This window comes from Lontra canadensis, unplaced genomic scaffold (assembly GCF_010015895.1).
Source record: "Lontra canadensis isolate GAN:19392208 unplaced genomic scaffold, GSC_riverotter_1.0 scaffold9, whole genome shotgun sequence".
NCBI classification, from domain to species: domain Eukaryota; kingdom Metazoa; phylum Chordata; class Mammalia; order Carnivora; family Mustelidae; genus Lontra; species Lontra canadensis.
In genome coordinates, this window is record NW_022631003.1 from 6351442 (window position 1) to 6371361 (window position 19920).

Sequence of the window (19920 nt, forward strand, 5' to 3'; positions counted from 1 at the left end):
TTAAAACTTGGCTTCAAAATTTAAAATTTGGGGTCAGCAAAATGGCAGAGTAGGCAGCTCTAAGCCCTTGTCCCTTCAAGGAAACAAAAAAGCAAGCAAAAATGATCAGAACCAAATTTTCCAAAACTATGGAAAATAGTCAGAAGTTTGCAGCAACAAAGTGAATGTTAAATCAAGACAGAGGTGACCTCAAAGCCATAGGAAAGCTTTATGGCATTTTTATTTATCCTTACCCTAACTCCTCATGGGTGTACTGGTAGTCTTGAAGGGTCCCCAGATTCCCAGTGTGAGACGTGGTTCCAGAGGGAGCAGAGCAGACCTTATTCACAAATTGTGTTTGTCTGTTGTAACCTCTCTGGCGGCTACCTGAAGGATGCCTGTTGTCACTAACTCAGAGCTCCAGCACGAAGGCTGCAGGCATTGCTTGGAATTACTGTGAGCCATCTGACAGCCTGCCCAGTCCTAGGGCAAAAGATTACCACTGAAACAAAACAACAGACTGTGGAAGGCCAGAAACAAAAGCTAGGGAAAGAATCTTTTTGGGAAATTAGGGAATCAGGGATTTTAGAAAACCATGGAAATGTCCAAGGCAAAATGCTTTTGCTCAAAAAAGACATGTGCAAGCCTGACTTAGTGTTGAAAGAGAGCCGTTACACAGAGCCAGTCTGCTAAGGCTGGGAGATTTTTTTTGTTTTGTTTTGTTTTTTGTGGTTGTTTTTGTTTTTGTTTGTTTAGCTACTGGTGTTCAAGGAAGCTTCTGTCAAAATGCTAGCTGAACACAAGCTAAGGAACAGAGATTTCAGTAACCATGAACAAGGAATACAGTATTTGCAAAAACAATTTAGAGACTTTACTGAACAAATGGAGTACTGTAGCTTTCATCAGTCCAGAAGACAGCAAGCCCTGGGGAAGGTGGAGAATATGATTTCCTGAATTACCACATTATAACAATCAGATTCTGGTTTTCCATAAAGAATAACAAGGCAGGGGCGCCTGGGTGGCTCAGTGGGTTAAGCTGCTGCCTTCGGCTCAGGTCATGATCTCGGTCCTGGGATCGAGCCCCTCATCGGGCTCTCTGCTCAGCAGGGAGCCTGCTTCCTCCTCTCTCTCTGCCTGCCTCTCTTCCTGCTTGTGATCTCTCTCTGTTAAATGAATAAATAAAATCTTTAAAAAAAAAAAAAAAAGAATAACAAGGCATACAAAGAAGCGTGAAAGCATGACCCATTAAAAGGAACAGAATAAATTGACAGAAACCATCCCTGATGAAATCCAGACATCAGACTCAGCAGACAGAGTTTTTAGAACAGTTATCTCAAATGTGCCCACAGAGTTAAATGGGAACAAGAACAAAGAACTAAAGAAAACCAAGAAAAAGATACATAAACAAAATTAGAATATCAATAGAGAAATTATACAAAGGAACCAAATTCTGGAGCTCAAAAATAGAATAAAGTGAAAAAGAGGCTACTGGACTGAGGGGAAGAGAGAATGGGAAGTTGTTGCTTAATTATTAGTCTCTCTTTGGGATGATGAAAATGTTTTAGAAGTAGCTGTGACATTTGCACAATACTGTGAATCTACTTAATACTACTGAATTGTACACTTAAAAATGACTAAGACGGAAAAATTTATTATATATATATGTATATCTGTAAACATACATGGTATCACCATTTAGAAATTATAAAACATTTTAGGGGTGCCTGGGTGGTTTAGTCATTTAAGCATTTGACTCTTGATTTTGGCTCAAGTCATGATCTCAGGGTTGTGAGATCAAGCCCTGAATCAGACTCCATGCTTAGGCATGGAGCCTTCCTAAGATTTCTCTCTCTCTCTCTCTTTCTCCTCTCTCTCCCCACTCTCCCTCCTTCCCTCCCTCTCTTAATAATAAATTAAAAATAAATTTTAAAACATTAAAAAATTTTTTTCTTCCTTTAACAATGTTAGCATGATAGAGACAGGGCATCTGTATTTCCTCCTAAAGGTGGAATTTACTGAGAGATCAATTGCTGACTTCCTTTGTCATTTTAAATACTTCTCACCAGTCTTTATCAGTCTCCAGTTTGAACTACTCTAAGAATGTGGATTTGGATTCTAATCCTATAATGTTCAGTCCCTATGACTTGAAGTAGGGCATAGTTTAGGCTGAATCTAGAACCTATCTGCTCATTACTTATTTTCTGTAATAAAATTATAGAAATTGTATTTGAATTTCAGTCTTTTGAATAAGATTTTGCAAAAGAATAGGTAATTGATAGATGATTCCTATTTAGAATAGTATGAATAGAATCTAGGAGTTATGATGACTGGTTCCCAGTTTTTCTAAACATATAAATTACCCTTTTGATTCTAGTTTCTTCTCTTGAATTTGAGTTTTTAACCTTAGGATTGACCTCCAAAATTGCAAGCCTATTAATAGAGTCTAAAGTACATTATTTTAAGAAAAATTTAGTCTTAGTTGATCATTTGATATACTTCTGAATCTTGTGCATGCATTCAAATACTTTCTATAAGTTGTTTTGGTTTTTTTTTTAATTTTTTTGTTTTGTTTTGTTGTTACTTTCTGAAAGTTTAAATCATGCTCTGCAACGGAGCACCTGGGTGGCTTAGTTGGTTAAGTATCTGTCTTCATCTTAGGTCATGATCTCAGAGTTCTGGGATTGAGTCCTATGTCAGGCTCCCTCCTCAGTGGAAGTCTGCTTTTCCCTCTCCCACTGCCCCTCCCCCTGCTTGTGCTTACTAACGCACACACTGTCTCTCTCAAATAAAACTTAAAAAAAAATAAAAAGATGCCTTCTACGTTATCCAGATATTATTAAAAGTAAGTGAATAATTTTATGGGAAACCCAGCATTATTCAAGGGAATGTTTCTAATGTTGAGAACAAGATAAATACAATTGAAAAAGAACACTTTTATTTGACATTGAACTAGAGATATTGACTGGTGCAGTTAGAAGTATGGGGGGAGTCTATATTCATATTTTTTTGTGTATAGAAATGTCTCTTGAAGGATATACAAAGAAATAGTAAGTATTTTTGTTGATAGAGTTCAGGAGTGAAGAGAAACTCTTCATTGCATGTTTTTAAAATTTTTTTTGTTGTTTGTGCCAAATTAATGTTTCTTGTTATAATTTAATAATTTGATTGTCTAAGTGTATCACATCTTGTTAAGTTTTAATTAGACTATTTCATGTCTGTTTTTATTTCAGTGTACTGCACCCATGAATAGATAGTTTTGACAGTTGTACAACATTGATCTTTAATTTAAAAATTCATTGCAAATTCACATAGCATGGGTTCTTTTTCAGGTTAGTGTCCCAAAAATGAAACATAAGCCAACCAGGCAACAGAAGAAAATGGCAAAAGGCTATTCCTCCCCAGAACCTGATATCCAGGACTCATCTGGAAGTGAAGGTAAAAATATTTACTACAGACTATTCACTAAACTTTTAAAAGGATATTACTGTAAAAAAAGGTGGGGGATATTACTACATTATGTTTAATATATGAAAAGTATTTATCATATTTAAATCAAGAAGTTAATGTAGGAGTTTGGAGACAGAGATGGTTTGCAAAAAAAGCTATTTTAGGTTATAGATAAATTTCAAGACCAGGTCACAAGGGAAAGGTAAGAGAGAACATGAAAATCAAGAACCGCACTGTAGTACTAATTCTTATGTCTTGTTAGCTTCTGAAAAATTGTTGATGGTTTCCTAGATTCAATGCAGGAAGCAATTTTTGAGCTTTGAACTCATTTCTATGCTTCAAAAAAAGTTTTCCATTTTTAGAATAAATTCTTGTAGTGTTTAGAAGTTACAGACAAGTAAAAATATAACTATATCAAAATTATGGACTAAATTAAATAGTATGTCATTCTTGTTCAAGTCAGATAATGTGTAAAATGTCTTGAATTACACTGAGATATAATCAAGAAAGTGTTCGAGTAATATCTGAGAAAATAAAGCTGTAGTTCTCTACTGAGCTCACACTAAGCTGGGTAGCTTATTTTTACAGAGATTACACTAGAGGTGAATAAATGATGAATGCCAGGAAGTTTGTAGACAACAAGTAACAGTTTAAGGGAAAGGGAGCTGAATTCAGTTTGAGGAAAGTTCTTAGAGGAACCCTGATGAATTATTAGGATTTCTAATGGATTATAGCAATCTAGGCTTGAGGGGTGTGGTTGGGGGGCAAGATTTCCAGTGTAAAAGAGGAATAAAATCAATAAAAGTTTAAAAATATGAGTCACAGGGTACTGGTGTGCTAGAGGGAGCAGTATTAGTTATACTATTTTGTTCCCATTTTACAGAAAAGGAAATTGAGGCACAGATTTACCTGCTCAGGGTCACATATCCCGTAAGGCAGTATGTATATGTAATATATACAGATATTTTGATTCCCTAATTCACTCTCTTACACACTCCACTATTTACCTGTAATTTATTAGCTGACATTCACTGAGTACTTAATATGCGCCAAGCTAGATATTACACACTGTACTATTACCATGTGAAGTTTGTGTGGCGTTATTGTTATTCCTATTTTACAAATGAGAAAGCTGAGACGTGGAGAGAGGTTAAGATCTGAACAAAAACAGAAAGGAAGGAATGGATATAAGGCTTGATGGGGGAAAAAATATAGTGTACTGGTCGACAGTAAAAATGTATAGAAAAGGTATACATGTATTTTTAATGTATTCTTGTCTATTTTAATAAGTTTTAAAAAACTGATGCCATCTAAAATGTAACTAATTTGTGGTTACTTTAAACATATTTGTAGTTTTCTAGTTTTGAAGTGATATGATTGAAACTTTAAAAATGCAGAGTATTAATACGTTACTCTCTAAGTCATAAAAGTAATGCCTAGGAAAATTTTACTGTACAAGAATCATTAAGCTGAAATGTAAATTGTTTATAATTAAATGTGGTCACTGTTTTCACCAATTTCATTCCAAATGTCTTTTCAGCTCAGTCAGTAAAACCAAATACAAGAAGAAAGAAAGGGATAGAACTGGGAGACATTCAAAATTCCATCGAATCTATAAAACAAACACAGGAAGAAATTAAAAGGTAATATATGGACAGTGGCTGTTCACTTAAGTCTAGAGGAATAGTTAAGAATCCTGTTATGTAGGAAATTATATGCAAACTTTACAGTTTTATAACATTGTTGGGCCAAAATAGAACCTTGGCTTCTATTGCCTGATGACTAACGCTTATGAAATTCCTTCACCACTAAAATATGGGGGGAAAGTGGTGGTTTTTTTCTCATCTGTGAGGGTAGAATTAGAATCTTACTGCTGTACGGGCGCCTGGGTGGCTCAGTGGGTTAAGCCTCTGCCTTCGGCTCGGGTCATGGTCTCAGGGTCCTGGGATCGAGCCCCACATCGGGCTCTCTGCTTAGCAGGGAGCCTGCTTCCCTTTCTCTCTCTCTCTGCCTGCCTCTCTGCCTACTTGTGATCTCTGTCTGTCAAATAAATAAATAAAATCTTTAAAAAAAAAAAAAAAGAATCTTACTGCTGTAGCATACTAGAAATATAGCTGGGTTAGGTGTGAAAGTGGGGTGGTTTCTGAGAAAGTCGACTAACAAAGTTTTCTGCCGTCCCTTTCTATGTGGCTGATTTTTAATTGGAGTGCATCAGTTGTTGAAATACGGAAATACTTCATAGCAATGGTTAAATAGCCTGAGACCTTTGAGTGCTCTTTTTGTAGTTCCAGACCCTTCTTCCTACACACCTCTCCTGATCCAGCAGCACAAGGTCATTAACATGTAGGAAGGCTCCTTGGAGGGGGAAGGGTCCTGATCGTTCCTGCTCCATTGCTAAGCTAGCATGAGTGCAGACTGGTTGCCTCCCATTGCTGTGTCAGAGAAATTGTTTTTTTAAGGTGATTTTTCTCTTAGTGATCTTATGGCTTACATTTAGTTGTTGTTTTCATTTACAGCCTCATCTTCTGCCATTCCCCTACACCTGTCCCATGTTCTAGTTCTATGAATGAAGCTCCTCACATCTCCAGGGTACACTGTGCTGTGTCATCTTTGGAGCTTTGCCAACACTGAATTGTTCTTCCTCCTACCCTGCCCATTAAGAAAATCCCTGTTTATCCTTCAGAATATAATTCAAATACCACCCTTTTACTAACATTTCTCATTACTCACCATGACCTGTAGTTATTAATCTTGTCATTCTTGTACAGTTCTCCATACATAATGCTTTTGAGCATTTACTAGACTACAAAGTTGTTACTGTGTGTGTCTGCTGACCTTGCCCCCACTGTCCCCCCTCAGACCATGAGTGCTTTTACAGAAGGGGGCTTGTCTTCTGCGTCTTGGTGTCATCAGCCCTTATATAAAATTTTCGTTTCCTAGTTTAATTAGATTTATAAATTAATGAGCCTACTTGTTCATTTACTTCCTTTCTTTCTCTATACTGGTAAAACACATTAATAGAAGAAGTTGGGGTGAGAGTGGGGTGGAGTGTCTTCACTAACCAGTTTTTTTGTGTTTTTTAGCCAAAAGCATTTAGGATAGCATGAGGATGGCATAAGCTCATTTCATGACTAAGTTAACATTTTGTTAGCATATGAAGTGCCTGTGTAGCATTTTTCAGGTTAGGAATGTCATGAAATCTATTGAATTATTTTTTCCTGGAGAATTTAACATTTTTCTACAACTCTATTTCTATCTTCCCTAAAGTAAAGGTAAAAGAACCTTAATGGGTTAACTTAAAAGGTATAATTTTTGTTTTAAAAACACTGAGAGAAAGATGATAGATTTTTATATCATCAAGTTTTAACATTATGTTTGATGAACATCATTGAGTAATATTTTCAGTAAAACATGGAATGTAGATTTAGACAAGACCTAAAAATGGCTACATGTAGAATAATCAGCTTCCTGTTTAGGTAGTCGTAATTGATTAAACTAGTTACTTTAGATAATGTAATTGTTTGGTTAACTAAGACTTTTCTAATAAGACTCATATATCAAATTGTGAGTTCTCTGCTAACACTTTTGACATGTAATTATAAAATTTATTGTTTCTTATTTTTGTAGAAATATTATGGCTCTTCGAAATCATTTAGTTTCAAGCACACCTGCCACGGATTATTTTCTGCAACAAAAAGACTACTTCATCATTTTCCTCCTGATTTTGCTTCAAGTTATAATAAACTTCATGTTCAAGTAGAAGTTCCTTACAGTTGAATCAATGACCTGGAATGATCAGATTTGGCCTGGGACCAAATGTTCAAGTTGCTTTGGTCTTTATTAAAACGTCACAATATTTCTAAAACAAAAATCTTAGAGATAAATGTAGAGGTGTTGACCTTTCATACATTTTATTCTTAACCTGAAATAAGAACTATTGGTTATTAAAGTGATCTCTGTGTTAAGTGCCAGAACATTTCTAGCTTTTGTGACAATGTGTTTACATGTGAGTATGATAAATCCACATGTATACAAAATTGTGTCTTACATATATCTGACAGTAGTCTTTGTATTCTATAGTATGTTCTGAGATATAGCATTAACATTCTTATGAAATATATATAGCAGTCTATTTTCTTCATAAAACAGGCACAAGACTTACCCATAAGGAATTACAGAATGGGAAATGATGGCATAATAGACATCAGTAGTTCAAAACACGGTCCTGTTAAAAAAAAAAAATCATTTCCAAAGTACCCAGATCAATTGTCTTCTTAGAAATAGCAAGAACAAAGTGTAGTCAAAATTGATGTACTGAGAGAGACAAGATGGAAAATTGCTTTTTTAAAAGTTTACACGTGATTTTTTTTAACCCCTAGAATTTAATATTTGTAGATAAAAGTATAAGTGTATGTGTGTATATCAATATAAAGAATTGGTATGCAGCTATTTGGATCTGTTCATTATGTCTTTTCTTATACCTATACAATACCACCTTAAGCACTTGCTTAAAAAGGTCTGGTCAAAATTTATTGCTGTTCTTTTTTCTTATTTTTGTTTTTTGTAACTCCATTGGTCCAATAGCATATGCCACATTCTGGAGATGTTTATAGGGCATATGAAATTCTGATAATTTATGTTTCTTTCATTATGAAACACGTACTTTAGCTTTCATTTAGATCCTAGTGTGTTCAGTGAACAAATAGAATAGAAAAAATTACAGCCAATATTTTATTTCAAAAGCCAAAAGAGAGAAAAGCGATAAGAAAGGACACTTTGTGTAGTAGCATTTACATGTACATTACAATTGGTTTCTTTAAAGTGTGCAATAAGTTGAGCATTTAAGAAGAGCATCAAGTTCTGAAGTTTAATTCCTTATTTTCTTCCTCTGAGCAGCTTCATTCTGTGATAAAACCACAATTATTGAAGATTTTTTTTTGTTCAGGCTCAGGCAAACATTTTCCTAATTTGGGGGGTAATATTTTTACTTTTTTCATAAATGTTTACATTCCTCAGAAGCAATTTTTGCAAATGTAGTTAAGCTTATGAACATGTTTTCCTAAGATAGGTCTCAGAATCCTGAAAGTATAGATTTCAAAATGGCTATTAATAAAAATAAAATAATAACTTCTGGCTACATTTGCCTTTGATTAAGAAGAGATGTGAGACACTAGCAAGATTACAATCAACTGTTTATGCCATGATAAATATAAAATCAAGGAATGATTGCTAAATTGCAAAAATGGAAAGTGATGAAAAAGAGCCTGCTTTTTTCCCCCTAATATAGCTATCTTAAGTAGCCTGAGGTTTTAAAAAGAGCCATTTCCCATGTAGTTTTGGCAAAATAATGCTGTATTCCATATGTACATGCAAAAACATTTTTTTAATTAACTGAAATATAAATAAGATATGCCTACACCTGGTGTAAGTATAGGTATAATATGACTACACAGAACAGGTTGGATCTTTTGGTATTTCATACTTGTCAATATAATTTTTGTCCTTACTTTCTGTTACCAATGTTGTATGCTCAACGGCCTATTCATTGATAGATGATATTTTGTAAATATTGTACAATTTGATCCTTTTTATGGTTTAAATTAGTATTTATATCATATATAAGTTGATTGGCTGATCACAAAAATCATTTCATCATTAAACCCTGAAAACTTATTTTAAATTTTTTGTTGATAACCCACTTTGGGGTTTTAATCTTACCTACTTGTGTATTATTTTCACATGGTCTAAATAGTGTTTTATTTGTATAGGTATCTTCTAGGACTGGAAAGGTAATTATTTTCTTTTTTTAAGGCAATGTTTTAGGTTCTTTACTCGAGTCAAAAACTATTTCATGAAAAAGAGCAGGGTTACTCATGACTGTTTCTTATACACTGAAAGCATATATCTAATCGAATGGTCTTCTTATGCTTTTAGTTGTATGAGTTCCTTTCTGTGAACTGAACACGAAACTCAGGAATTGGTGGCTTAGTTTTAGATCAGTGCTTATACTAGGCTTACTTAGTATGTGAATCCTTTAAAACACATAATTAACTTTGTATGTAGCCATATATGTAATTGACTTTGAATGTTCTCTTCCTGAAATTAATATTCCTTCAAACATGGATTCATAAAAATTGTGATTACAGTTCCCAATTTTCTGAGAATCTCATAACAATTTCTAGGATTTAAGATCTTATGACCACTTTTTTTTCATTTGATCAAAAATTTTATTTTTTCACAGGAAATTTTAGATAGTAATAATTATTGACATTTGCATTTGTTTTGGTTATTAAATGTACTATGCCTTCACTTATCTACCACTTAGTGGGGTGTAGCTGGCCCAGGAATAGACAGTAAATAGGGCATGTAAAACAAGTAATTTTCAGCAATAGATACTTCATTTGTATTTCATGTTAGTACTTTTTTGTATCACTTGTAAAGGTACAGTGTAGTCTTTGTCACCATTCCATTGAAAAAGTTGGCCTTGTAAAATACAACACTCATTTAGTATTCATGCTTTTGTGCCTTTAACAAAATACTTTTTGTTATTTTTGTGTTACAGAACTCTCCAGTATAATTCAAAGTGTTTATAGGCTTACTTGTCATAAAGGGTCATTTCTCTGTGTCATTTTATTTCCTTTTATATAGCTCTAGTATATATAAACAGTAATGCTGTACTTTTATAAGGGTTTGTCTATTTAACTATTTCAAATATATTCACTCTCAGATATCATTGAAGTAGACGTGTCAGAGTATTCTGAGTATTGTAAACAGTGCCTTTTTGATGGAATTCACACTGTTTTGGCTGTCAACTTGTGCCATATACACATAAAATTCTGTAGAAGGCAGTTTTAACTTTTTGAAGAATATCTTAGTCAAATATTTAAGAAAATAAATGTATAAAATTCCCTTTTTTCCAGTGTTTAGCATTTCTGATGAGTAATGAATATATTTGGGGGTTTTTTTGGGTTGATATACAGTGATGATGGCAATATTGATGAGCCATACATGATGCTGTAGATTATTTTGAATTATGTTAAATGTACAGAAATAAAATACTAATATTAGCATTTATACCAAATTTTCCAATTTGAAACAATAAGGGGTAACACCATACAAATCAGTAAGTTTACATTTCAACTTCTATCTCATTTGACTACATGGATAAAGAAATTCTTTAAAATGTGTAATCTGCCACTATTATGTAATTTGGTTTCATTTTGTTTACATACAGTGTGTGAATTTAGTATATTTAAGTTACTCTTTGTTACTCTTTAACATACTGTTTGTTTTGTTACAGTTTTTAATTGAAGATGGACTGTTAAAATTGTATAAGACCAGTGTCTCCTTCATATGATTAACATATTTAGAAGAGCCACAAGAAACCCATGACAAAATGAATGTGAATATACTTTCTAAAATGTTTGGAAAATATTATCTTTTTGCATTTATCATGTAAAATTATTTTAGTATTATAACATTGAAATTTATTTTAAGAATGCCATGAAACATTTGAACTGATGAGCCACAGAACTTCAGTTGAAAATTTTTTCACTTTTTAGCATGCTAAATATACATCTAAGTTAAATATACTGTTGAATGGCCATTTATAAATTCAAACACTACCACCGGTCAGTTTTGTATAATAGAATAAAAGTATGTTATCTGCAGTGTAAGTACAGCACACTGTCAAATCCCTTCCCTAAGGTGCATAGTAGATGTACAGATAGTCATAGGCAACTGTTTTGTAATGTATCACATTTCTAATCTGTTATTCCTAATAACCTATTATAAATGTTTGCAGAGACAAAAGTTGAATTTTTCTAATCTGTAAAATTATGCTAACTTCTACATGTAGGTATTCTGAATAAAATTCTTAAAAAGAGCTAACTGTGATCACATGACTTTGAATATAACATAAGATGACTTCATCCTAGTTTTTAAATTAAAAAAAACCTTTTTTGTAGGGATTTTTGTGAAGGATGGTGAAGGGCTAGGAAGGATTTAATAGTTAGAATCCCTTATGTATGCTTTCCTTGGTGCTTTATGTTCATTCTTCTTAAATGCTCATCATAACCTTAAGGTAAGTGGAAGTTAACCCAACTTTATAAATAAAGAATCTGAGACTCAGAGAAGTTAAATGATTCCAGGAGCTACGTAGAGTGATGGCAAGCACAAGTTTAAATCCATGTCTGGCTTCAAGGTCCATTCTTCTTCCACTGTACACTTAAATAGAACCCTGCTGGTAGTACTTTCCTTTTAAAAAAGTTTGGAGTAATCCACTGTTCCAATCTATATACTATAGCTATATCTACCATTGTTTTGTGATGGGTGGAACTAGGAAAAAAACTTACTATTAAACAAGTATATATACAAAACATATATAAAAAGATTTTCCCCTCAAATCATTTATTCCATACTGAGTCAACATCAGGTGAGTTCCAAATCATTCCTGTCTGGTTTTCTCTTTTCCTCCATCCTCCTCCTCTTCCATTCTTGCTCTCTCCTCAGGGTCTGTTTTGCTTCTGGCTAATAATCACTCGGTTCTTATTAATTGGAGGTGGGGGCGGGGAGGAGGGCTTACAGGTTCCCCCTGTTCTTTGCGTAGGAATAAGAGTTAAGGAGACAGCCCCTCATTGTTTAACCTCAATGAAAAATCTGCAAGATCGTTGTCTAATATTGACTGCACTGTCATAGGTGTCCCGTATTACCTATCTTCCTAATTGGCTTTTCCGCACTTTACAAAAGAATCCTTTTCTTGTAGAGTGGGTCCATACATTAGTGAATATCACAGTAATGGGGGGGGTGCTATAAATATTTGGCCGTTGAGTACTTGGTATATATGCCAGGCATCTTATGCAGTTGTATCCAACAATCTCAGGCCACTATGTTTTTAAAGCATACTAGTGATCGCCCATGTAGCTGTTTTCACATCTGTCTCCTCTGCTAAAGAAAAAGTGTGGTGGCTGGGGTTTTCAAAAATCCGCGCCCAGGAAATGTGGCAAGGTCCCCGGCAGAAAGCGGAAAGCCTGCCGCTGTCCCGCATCTAGACACTGATTTTGTGATGGTTAGGAGAGCAACTGGTGATACCGTGGACAGAATACTCCTGAGTCAAACGCAGAGATTTTGTCAGGGGTGGGGCACGAAACCGGTTCCACCGAGGCTACCCATTCTCTCGTCCACGTCGGCTCCCCTAGCTTGCGGACTTCCGGGAAGGAAGGGCGTTTCCTGGGAGACAGATTTGGTGGCACTTGAAGCCACTGCTGGGAATAAATTCACCCAGGGAGCAGGGGAAGGGCTGGCAGTTTCCAGTGCAGGTACAGCTCCTGAGAAGCCCTGACCACTTTTCCAGCTTCGCGGACTATCGGGACCGGTGGCCGAACGGCCGAATACTCGGCCCGTGGAGGGTAAGGGAGTAAGCCCAGCAGCCCCGGCGCTTGCCCTCCTCCCCGCCCCTTCCGTTTCCGGCCGTCCCACCTCTCTCCTCCCTGGTGGTGCAGGTTTTTCGTCGCAAGCTCTTCCAACTTTACGCGCCATGGCGGTCCTCGGTTCTGCGAAGGCGGCGTTGCAGGTGACGGAAGTGCTGGAGACCATCTTGAGCCGCTGCGTGGGGCCCGAGGGGCGGCAAGTTCTGTGTACGAAGCCCACCGGCGAGGTGCTGATCAGCCGGAGTGGAGGCTGCCTCCTGGAGGCGCTACACTTAGAGCATCCCATAGCCAGGTACCTGCGTCGCACATTTCTAGCTCGTAACAGCGTCCCATAGCCAGGTACTCTTGTCCTACTCTTCTACCCAGAGCGGAGCACCTCAGGCCATCTCCCTGAACCCTTAGCCTGTATTCCTGGGAAGACACCTTGGGCGAAACCAGTGTATGCTTAGGGATCGAGCGTTGTCCCGTGGAACGTTCTTTTGGAAATCAAATCTTACCAAACACCCAAGAACATTTATTTCCCTCCTCGCTCCACCCAACCCCAGAATCTTAAAATAGAACAAAGTAAAACTTTGTAAAAAGTAAAACTAAAAACATCAGTCATTAAAGTCTTACGACCTTAGTTGTGAAACCATGGTTTCAACTTGGTTTACATGTGTGAAGGCAGCCCTCTGAAAATCTGAGATGCTTTCTTTCTTTTTCTGTACAGGATGGTGGTGGCCTGTGTTTCCAGTCATCTAAGAAAAACAGGAGATGGTGCTAAGACATTTATTATCTTTCTTTGTCATTTACTCAGAGGACTTCATACAGTCATAGACAAAGAACAGGATTCTTTGGTTTCCAAAAATATTCAAACCCATAGAAGGCATTGGAAAAATTGTTGTCAGTGGAAATTTATTTCTCAAGCTCTTCTGACGTTTCAGACACAAACATTAGATTATATTATGGACCACTACTTAAGTAAACACTTTCTAACCATCTTTTCTTCATCCACTAAAGAGAGAGCATTGTGTAGGAGCTCTTTAGAGCTGCTCCTAGAAGCATACTTTTGCGGAAGAGTGGGGAGAAATAATCACTACTTTATTTCACAGTTGATGTGTAACTACTTTTTCAAGTGTATGGCTTGTGAAAGTGGGTTTGAAGAAGTATTTGACTTAGTGGATGACTATTTTGTAGAGTTGAATGTTGGCGTCACCGGCCTTCCTGTCTCAGATTCCAGGATCATAGCTGGGCTTGTGCTCCACAGAGACTTTTCTGTATACTGTCCAGCAGATGGTGACATAAGAATAGTAATAGTAACAGAATCCATTCAGCCTCCTTTTTCAGCTTCTGCATCAGAGTTTATTCTAAATTCAGAAGCACAGTTTCAGACCTCTCAGTTTTGGATTATGGAAAGGACACAAGCAATAATGAAACATTTACAGAGTCAAAATGTAAAATTGCTCCTGTCTAGTGTGAAACAGCCGGACTTAGTTACTTATTATGCCGGACTGAATGGCATATCAGTGGTAGAGTGTTTATCACCGGAAGAAGTTTCTCTTATCCAGAGGATCATAGGTCTTTCTCCCTTTATACTACCACAGGCCTCTTCCCAGTATGAAATCTATAACACAGCTTTGGTGAAATTTTGTAAGCCCCTTATCTTGAGATCCAAAAGGTATGTTCATCTTGGTTTGATTAGCACATGTTCATTTATACCACACTGTATAGTTCTCTGTGGACCAGTGCAGGGTCTTGTTGAACAACATGAAGGTGCTTTACATGGAGCATTTAAAATGCTTCGACAGCTGTTTAAAGATCTTGATCTAAATTACATGATACAAACCAGTGATCAAAACCATACATCAAGTCCTCTTACTTATAAGGATAGCAGAGAAAGTAATCCATTGCCAGAAATTGTTAATGGCTTAATACAAAGGCCGTATCAGGGCACGGTTGTAAAGAACAAAGGTAATCTGGCAAAGACTCAAACATATTTAAAAGTATATTCAAATTTGGTAGTTCCGAGTGTAGAATTAGAAACCTGTATTCCATGTTCCACACCAAAAGTGACACCAACAGATACATACCAGACAAATGAAACACTGAGATGTTTAGCTCCAACTAAAACCAGGACAATTGATGACAACGAACCATTTATTGAGAGTAATTCTGCTAATTCAACAGCAGAAAACACTGGAATAGAAATTTCCTCTGAAAATTTACAAGTCACAAAAATTGTTGGAAAGGGAAACATGTTGCCAGTGAGAGAGAAGTCACTGGAGATGTGTACTTCCCAGAGTTACTGCTGCTCCACTCTACCAGCAGGTTGTGTTTTGCCAGTGGGTGGTAATTTTGAGATCCTGTTACATTACTATCTTCTCAACTATACCAGAAAATGTCAGCAGTCAGAAGAAACTATGGTTAGCATGATAATAGCTAATGCTCTTTTAGGCATTCCCCAAATCCTGTATAAGTCTAAGAAGGGAAAGTATAGCTTTCCAAAAATATATATAAGAACTCTCCGTGCACTACAAACCAATCAACCCATTGTGAGCAGTCAGACAGGTTTTGAATCAGTAGCTGGTAAATACCAATTACTAACTTCAGTTCTTCAGTGTTTAACAAAAATTTTAACCATTGATTTAGTAATCAATATTAGGAGACATCCTCGGGAAATGTATGACCAAGATTCAGATGAGGAAGTATAAAATTGGAAGTTTCTTATTAACTAAAATTTTAATTCAACTCAAGCAATAAAGAAGGATGTGACAACTGATTCTCAAATCAATTCAGTCTAGTTAGGAAAACATCAAAACTTAAAAAGCCTTTAGAATAAGTACACTAGGAGGCTGGCAGACATTCAGACACAAATACTAGAAAATATTATGGAACAGTTCCGAGGAGGAAGCCTTCCACACGGGGAAGCCAAGATCTGACTAAGTGTGTCTTTCTTCCTCTTACAGGTGCCTGTCTCAGCTCTGTGTTAGTTCGTGTATATATGGGAGGGTGTTTCCTTATAGCACCTTTTTGCTTTTCTGTATTTTCTTTCACTCTCTTCATCTGTCCTCACCTTTCCGTATTTATTTAGTTCATAGAATCATTTAATCTGAGATTTGGATGGAGTCTTCAGGTGTCATCCTGTATTAAAGGTTTAAAATACAAAATTCAGTATTTGCTTCATTCAGAATAATTTGTTTTCTCTACTCATAATTTCTAAAGCAGTGAATAAAAGTCTTGATTTTTTTTCTCAAGCATATAAATTAGTCTTTACTTTTAAATATCCCCTTATTTATATCCATTTTATGTGGGAAAGCCTGGATATATTTTTTCACTATCCATACACCACTGAATATATAACTGGCAATATGACTTTGTGCACTATAAACTTATTTTCTTTTCTGTAGTTAAAAGTTAGTTTCAGAAAGGTTGTGAAATTCATTCTGTCATTTTTTCCTGTCCCCTAAGAGCTTGTAAAAATAATTGATGTATGTGCTGGCTTTTCTAGTATTTTGTGCATAGCCAGAGTTCAAGAGTAATAAATAGTTTGAAAGTCCTTCCTTCCTTCCTTCCTTCCTTCCTTCCTTCCTTCCTTTTTGCTCTTTCTTTCTTTAGTACTTAAGCGAATTGGTTTTAAATTAAAAAAAAAAAACTCAAAGATGTGTAATAATAATATTATTATTACTCCATCATTATACAACAAGATCCGCTATTTTTTTGGCCTTTTTGAAAAATTCCTGGTTTACTTAACTTTTTATACAGAGTTACTGTTTTACTTTCTGTTATGAGAAATACTGTTAACATACTCTGCTTATACCTTCTTTGAATACTTTTTTAAAAAAAGTAGAACTTTCTCCTGAAGGAAAGTTTGAGACTTTTACATTAATTTGGTATGTTTTTGTTTTTGCTTTTTTTAAAGATTTTATTTATTTATTTGACAGAGGGAGAGTGAGCACAAGCAGGGGGGAGTGGCGGCAAAGGGAGAGGGAGAAGCAGGCTCCCCGCGGAACAAGGAGCCAGATGCTGGTCTCAGTCTCAGTACCCTAGGAACATGACCTGAGCCAAAGGCAGACACTTAACTGATTGAACCACCCAGGTGCCCCTCTGTACAGCGTTTAAGTAAAGAATTGATTATGCAGTGCTAAACTTCCACTTTTAGAAAAGGGGTCTAACACCAAAGTCTCACTTAGGTTTTGAGTGTACAGAAATTAATCATACTGTGAATTTCCCCTGAAAAGGGTGACATCTTTGCAGAAGGTGGTTTCAATACTACACCCAAAACCAAAGTTACAATGATTTACATATACTTTGCTTTCCCAACTCAAGTTTTTAAACATTACACTCAAGAGCAAGTTCATTCCAGAGACCTTCAATTTGAACAATGTAATCCTGAATGTATTCCAGGGAAACAACTCCAATGTTGTTTAGGGTTAATTCAGAGTTTCTTATAATAGAAGGATGTAATGTACTCCCTTATACATAGTTGCAAAACAAACCAACAACACAACATTTAAATCATTATGTTCTCAAAGAACACAAGTCATGATGTATGTACCCTTGCACGCGGATTCACTGCACCATAGCTTGAGAACTTTATCCTCAAAAACCTACACATTGCCTTTCTCCTGGCCTCAACTGTGGCTTTGGGATTATCGTCAAGAATAATAAGCACAGTACGCAAGGAATGGGCAAGCGGATTCACTGCACCTTAGCTTGAGAACTTTATCCTCAAAAACCTACACATAGCCTTTCTCCTGGCCTCAACTGTGGCTTTGGGATTATCGTCAAGAATAATAAGCACAGTACGCAAGGAATGGGCAAGCACTAACCAGGATGTACACAGCACAAGAATGGATTTCCTTTGCAAACTAGACTTAGTAGTATTTTCAGTCTTCTTAAGTCTTTAAAATTCTGCAGCACAATGACTGTGACATGTTATATTACCGTAAAAAAACAGGATTACCATATCCATTTTTTTTTTTTTTACCCAGGCCAGAAAACAAAAATCTTTTACTGCTATTACAAAATTTAGGAAAATAGAAAATTTCTGTGTTTCAGGCAAGTATGACATCTGATTGAGACTTTCACAGTCACAATCTTAGACACTGAAAATGTCACAAGACCGTGGAGTCAACTGGGGATGGCTTTTCATTAGGAAAAAGTCGTGCCTGGAGTAGCACAGCAGTAGCAGTTCCCAGATACCATGGTCTCCTAAGTTTGGATCCTGCCTTTCCTACTTTCCTTTTTTTTTTTTTTTTTTTTGGGAGTCATTTCCACTTCCGCAGGAGCAGGTTTAGCTAACAACCTGTATGACTTCCTCTTGGGCTCCTCCTTCGCTGTGCTGTCGATAGAGCTGCCCTTCCTCCTGGGCATCATTGCCACAGCTGGCAGGGTTGCGGGGGGGGGGGGGGGGGCACCAGAGCCTTCCGGAAGCTGGGCTGTCTGGCTGCTGCAGCTCCTTCCACTGCTCGAGCAGCTGCGACCTGCTGAAAATTCTTCATTTCAAAAATGTGAATTTTGCAGTATTTATATTTCATTTTAAAGGTTTTTAAGTGCTTGTAATACTCTGCATGAAGCACAGTGTCTTCTATTTTTAGTAGTTCTCTGCAACACCCGAAACACGGCTGTTTGTACCAAGTATTCAGACCTGCCTATTGTTTAAAACTGCTACATTTAATCTATTCTCTTAAATACATGTTTGCAATACATAAATTCAACAAGTTCTTTTGTTTGTTTGTTTGTTTGTTTGAGAGAAAGAGTAGGCTAGAAGGGCAGAGGGAGAGGGAGAAAGGGTCTGAAGCTGACTCCACTCTGAGCTTGGGGCTTGTGGCTGGGCTGGATCTCACCGCCTGAGATACCAACCTGAGCTGAAACCAAGAGGCCAGGCTTAATCCACTGGAACAGCCAAGAGCACCACAAATTTAACGAATTCTTAATTAATGCCTGCTATGGGCCAGATGCTGAATACACAGTGGTAAACAAGTAGCTGTGGTTCCCATCTTCATGCCCCGCTCTTGAAAAGTTAATGGATGTGACACTACTTGGATTGAGATTCAATTTAGGAAACCGGATTTTAAAATTCTAATTATAGTAAAACTCTAAAAAGTGGTGACTACGAATGTATTAATAAACTGTAACATCTTAAAAAGAGGAATGTCTTATCTTGTGGTATCTCATGATCTTTCATATTAACTGTAATTTCATTTTTTAAGGTTAGTATAATATTTTCATTTCTGTGGTTATGCAGAGAATAAGTTAGCTCTGGTTTTTTGTTTTGTTTTTTAAGGAGGCTTCCCACCCAGCATGGAGCCCAACATGGGGCTTAAACTCAGAACCCTGAGATCAAGACCTGAGCCAAGATCAAGAGTCACTTAACTGACTGAGCCATGCAGGTGCCCCAATTAGCTCTGTTTCTTATACCGAACTCATAGATGTATGAACCTACTGTAAAATTGCTGTATAACTTTTTCCATTCACTTTTTAAATTATCTGTCAGATCATTTGATAGTTCTGCTTTATTTCGTTATTGTTATTTTAAATACTTCTCCATCACTGAAGGCATTTAAAGACTTCCAGACATGCCTAGACATGACCTTGCGTATGATACGCATTTTGTAACTATAAGTAATCAGGAGCCCAGAAGTCCCTTTGTAAGCTGGCCTGCGTCTTTGTATTTTTGGTACCTGGTCTAATATCTAGCATACAATAGTAGCCTGTAAATGTCTCTTGAGGAACTATTCACTGAATTAGTCATTTGATCCTCATAGATGAGGTCATAATTATTTCCATCAAAGTTTCATGGGAAAGGGTATGTTTTGGGGGAGAAAGAGCAGACAAGGTAGAATAGATCCACACAAAGCAATCTTTTCTCCTTTTTTTAAAAGATTTTATTTATTTATTTTCCATTTTATTTCATTTTATTTCTTTTCAGTGCTCCAAAATTCATTGTTTATGCACCATACCCAGTGCTCCATGCAATATGTGCCCTCCATAATACCCACCACCAGGCTCACCCAACCCCCCACACCTCTCCCCTCCGAAACCCTCAGTTTGTTTCTCATAGTCCACAGTTTCTCATGGTTTGTCT

The 19920-nt window shown here is 36.4% G+C and overlaps 2 protein-coding genes across 13 annotated transcripts in view; both read left to right on the forward strand.

Annotated features, from left to right (window-relative positions):
- The window catches only part of OSBPL8 (oxysterol binding protein like 8), a 156578-nt gene extending 145267 nt beyond the window's left edge, over window positions 1–11311 (forward strand). For all 11 annotated transcript variants that reach the window (XM_032854726.1, XM_032854727.1, XM_032854728.1 and 8 more), the window contains 3 exons: window positions 3309–3414; window positions 4967–5069; window positions 7054–11311. In XM_032854726.1, coding sequence (XP_032710617.1) covers window positions 3309–3414; window positions 4967–5069; window positions 7054–7186 — 342 coding nt within the window. In that variant the 3' untranslated portion in view covers window positions 7187–11311. The remainder of the gene's footprint in view (window positions 1–3308; window positions 3415–4966; window positions 5070–7053) is intronic.
- A 1634-nt stretch (window positions 11312–12945) lies between these two features.
- BBS10 (Bardet-Biedl syndrome 10) lies at window positions 12946–16390 on the forward strand. Of its 2 annotated transcripts, none has more exons than XM_032854737.1 (2): window positions 12946–13146; window positions 13564–16390. In XM_032854737.1, exons 1-2 carry the CDS (start codon window positions 12962–12964, stop codon window positions 15542–15544), a joined length of 2166 nt encoding a protein of 721 aa, XP_032710628.1. In that variant the 5' UTR covers window positions 12946–12961; the 3' UTR covers window positions 15545–16390. The 2 variants fall into 2 exon arrangements, with proteins under 2 accessions (XP_032710628.1, XP_032710629.1); XM_032854738.1 differs by having other exon boundaries at window positions 13107–13193.
- Window positions 16391–19920: the final 3530 nt, after the last annotated feature.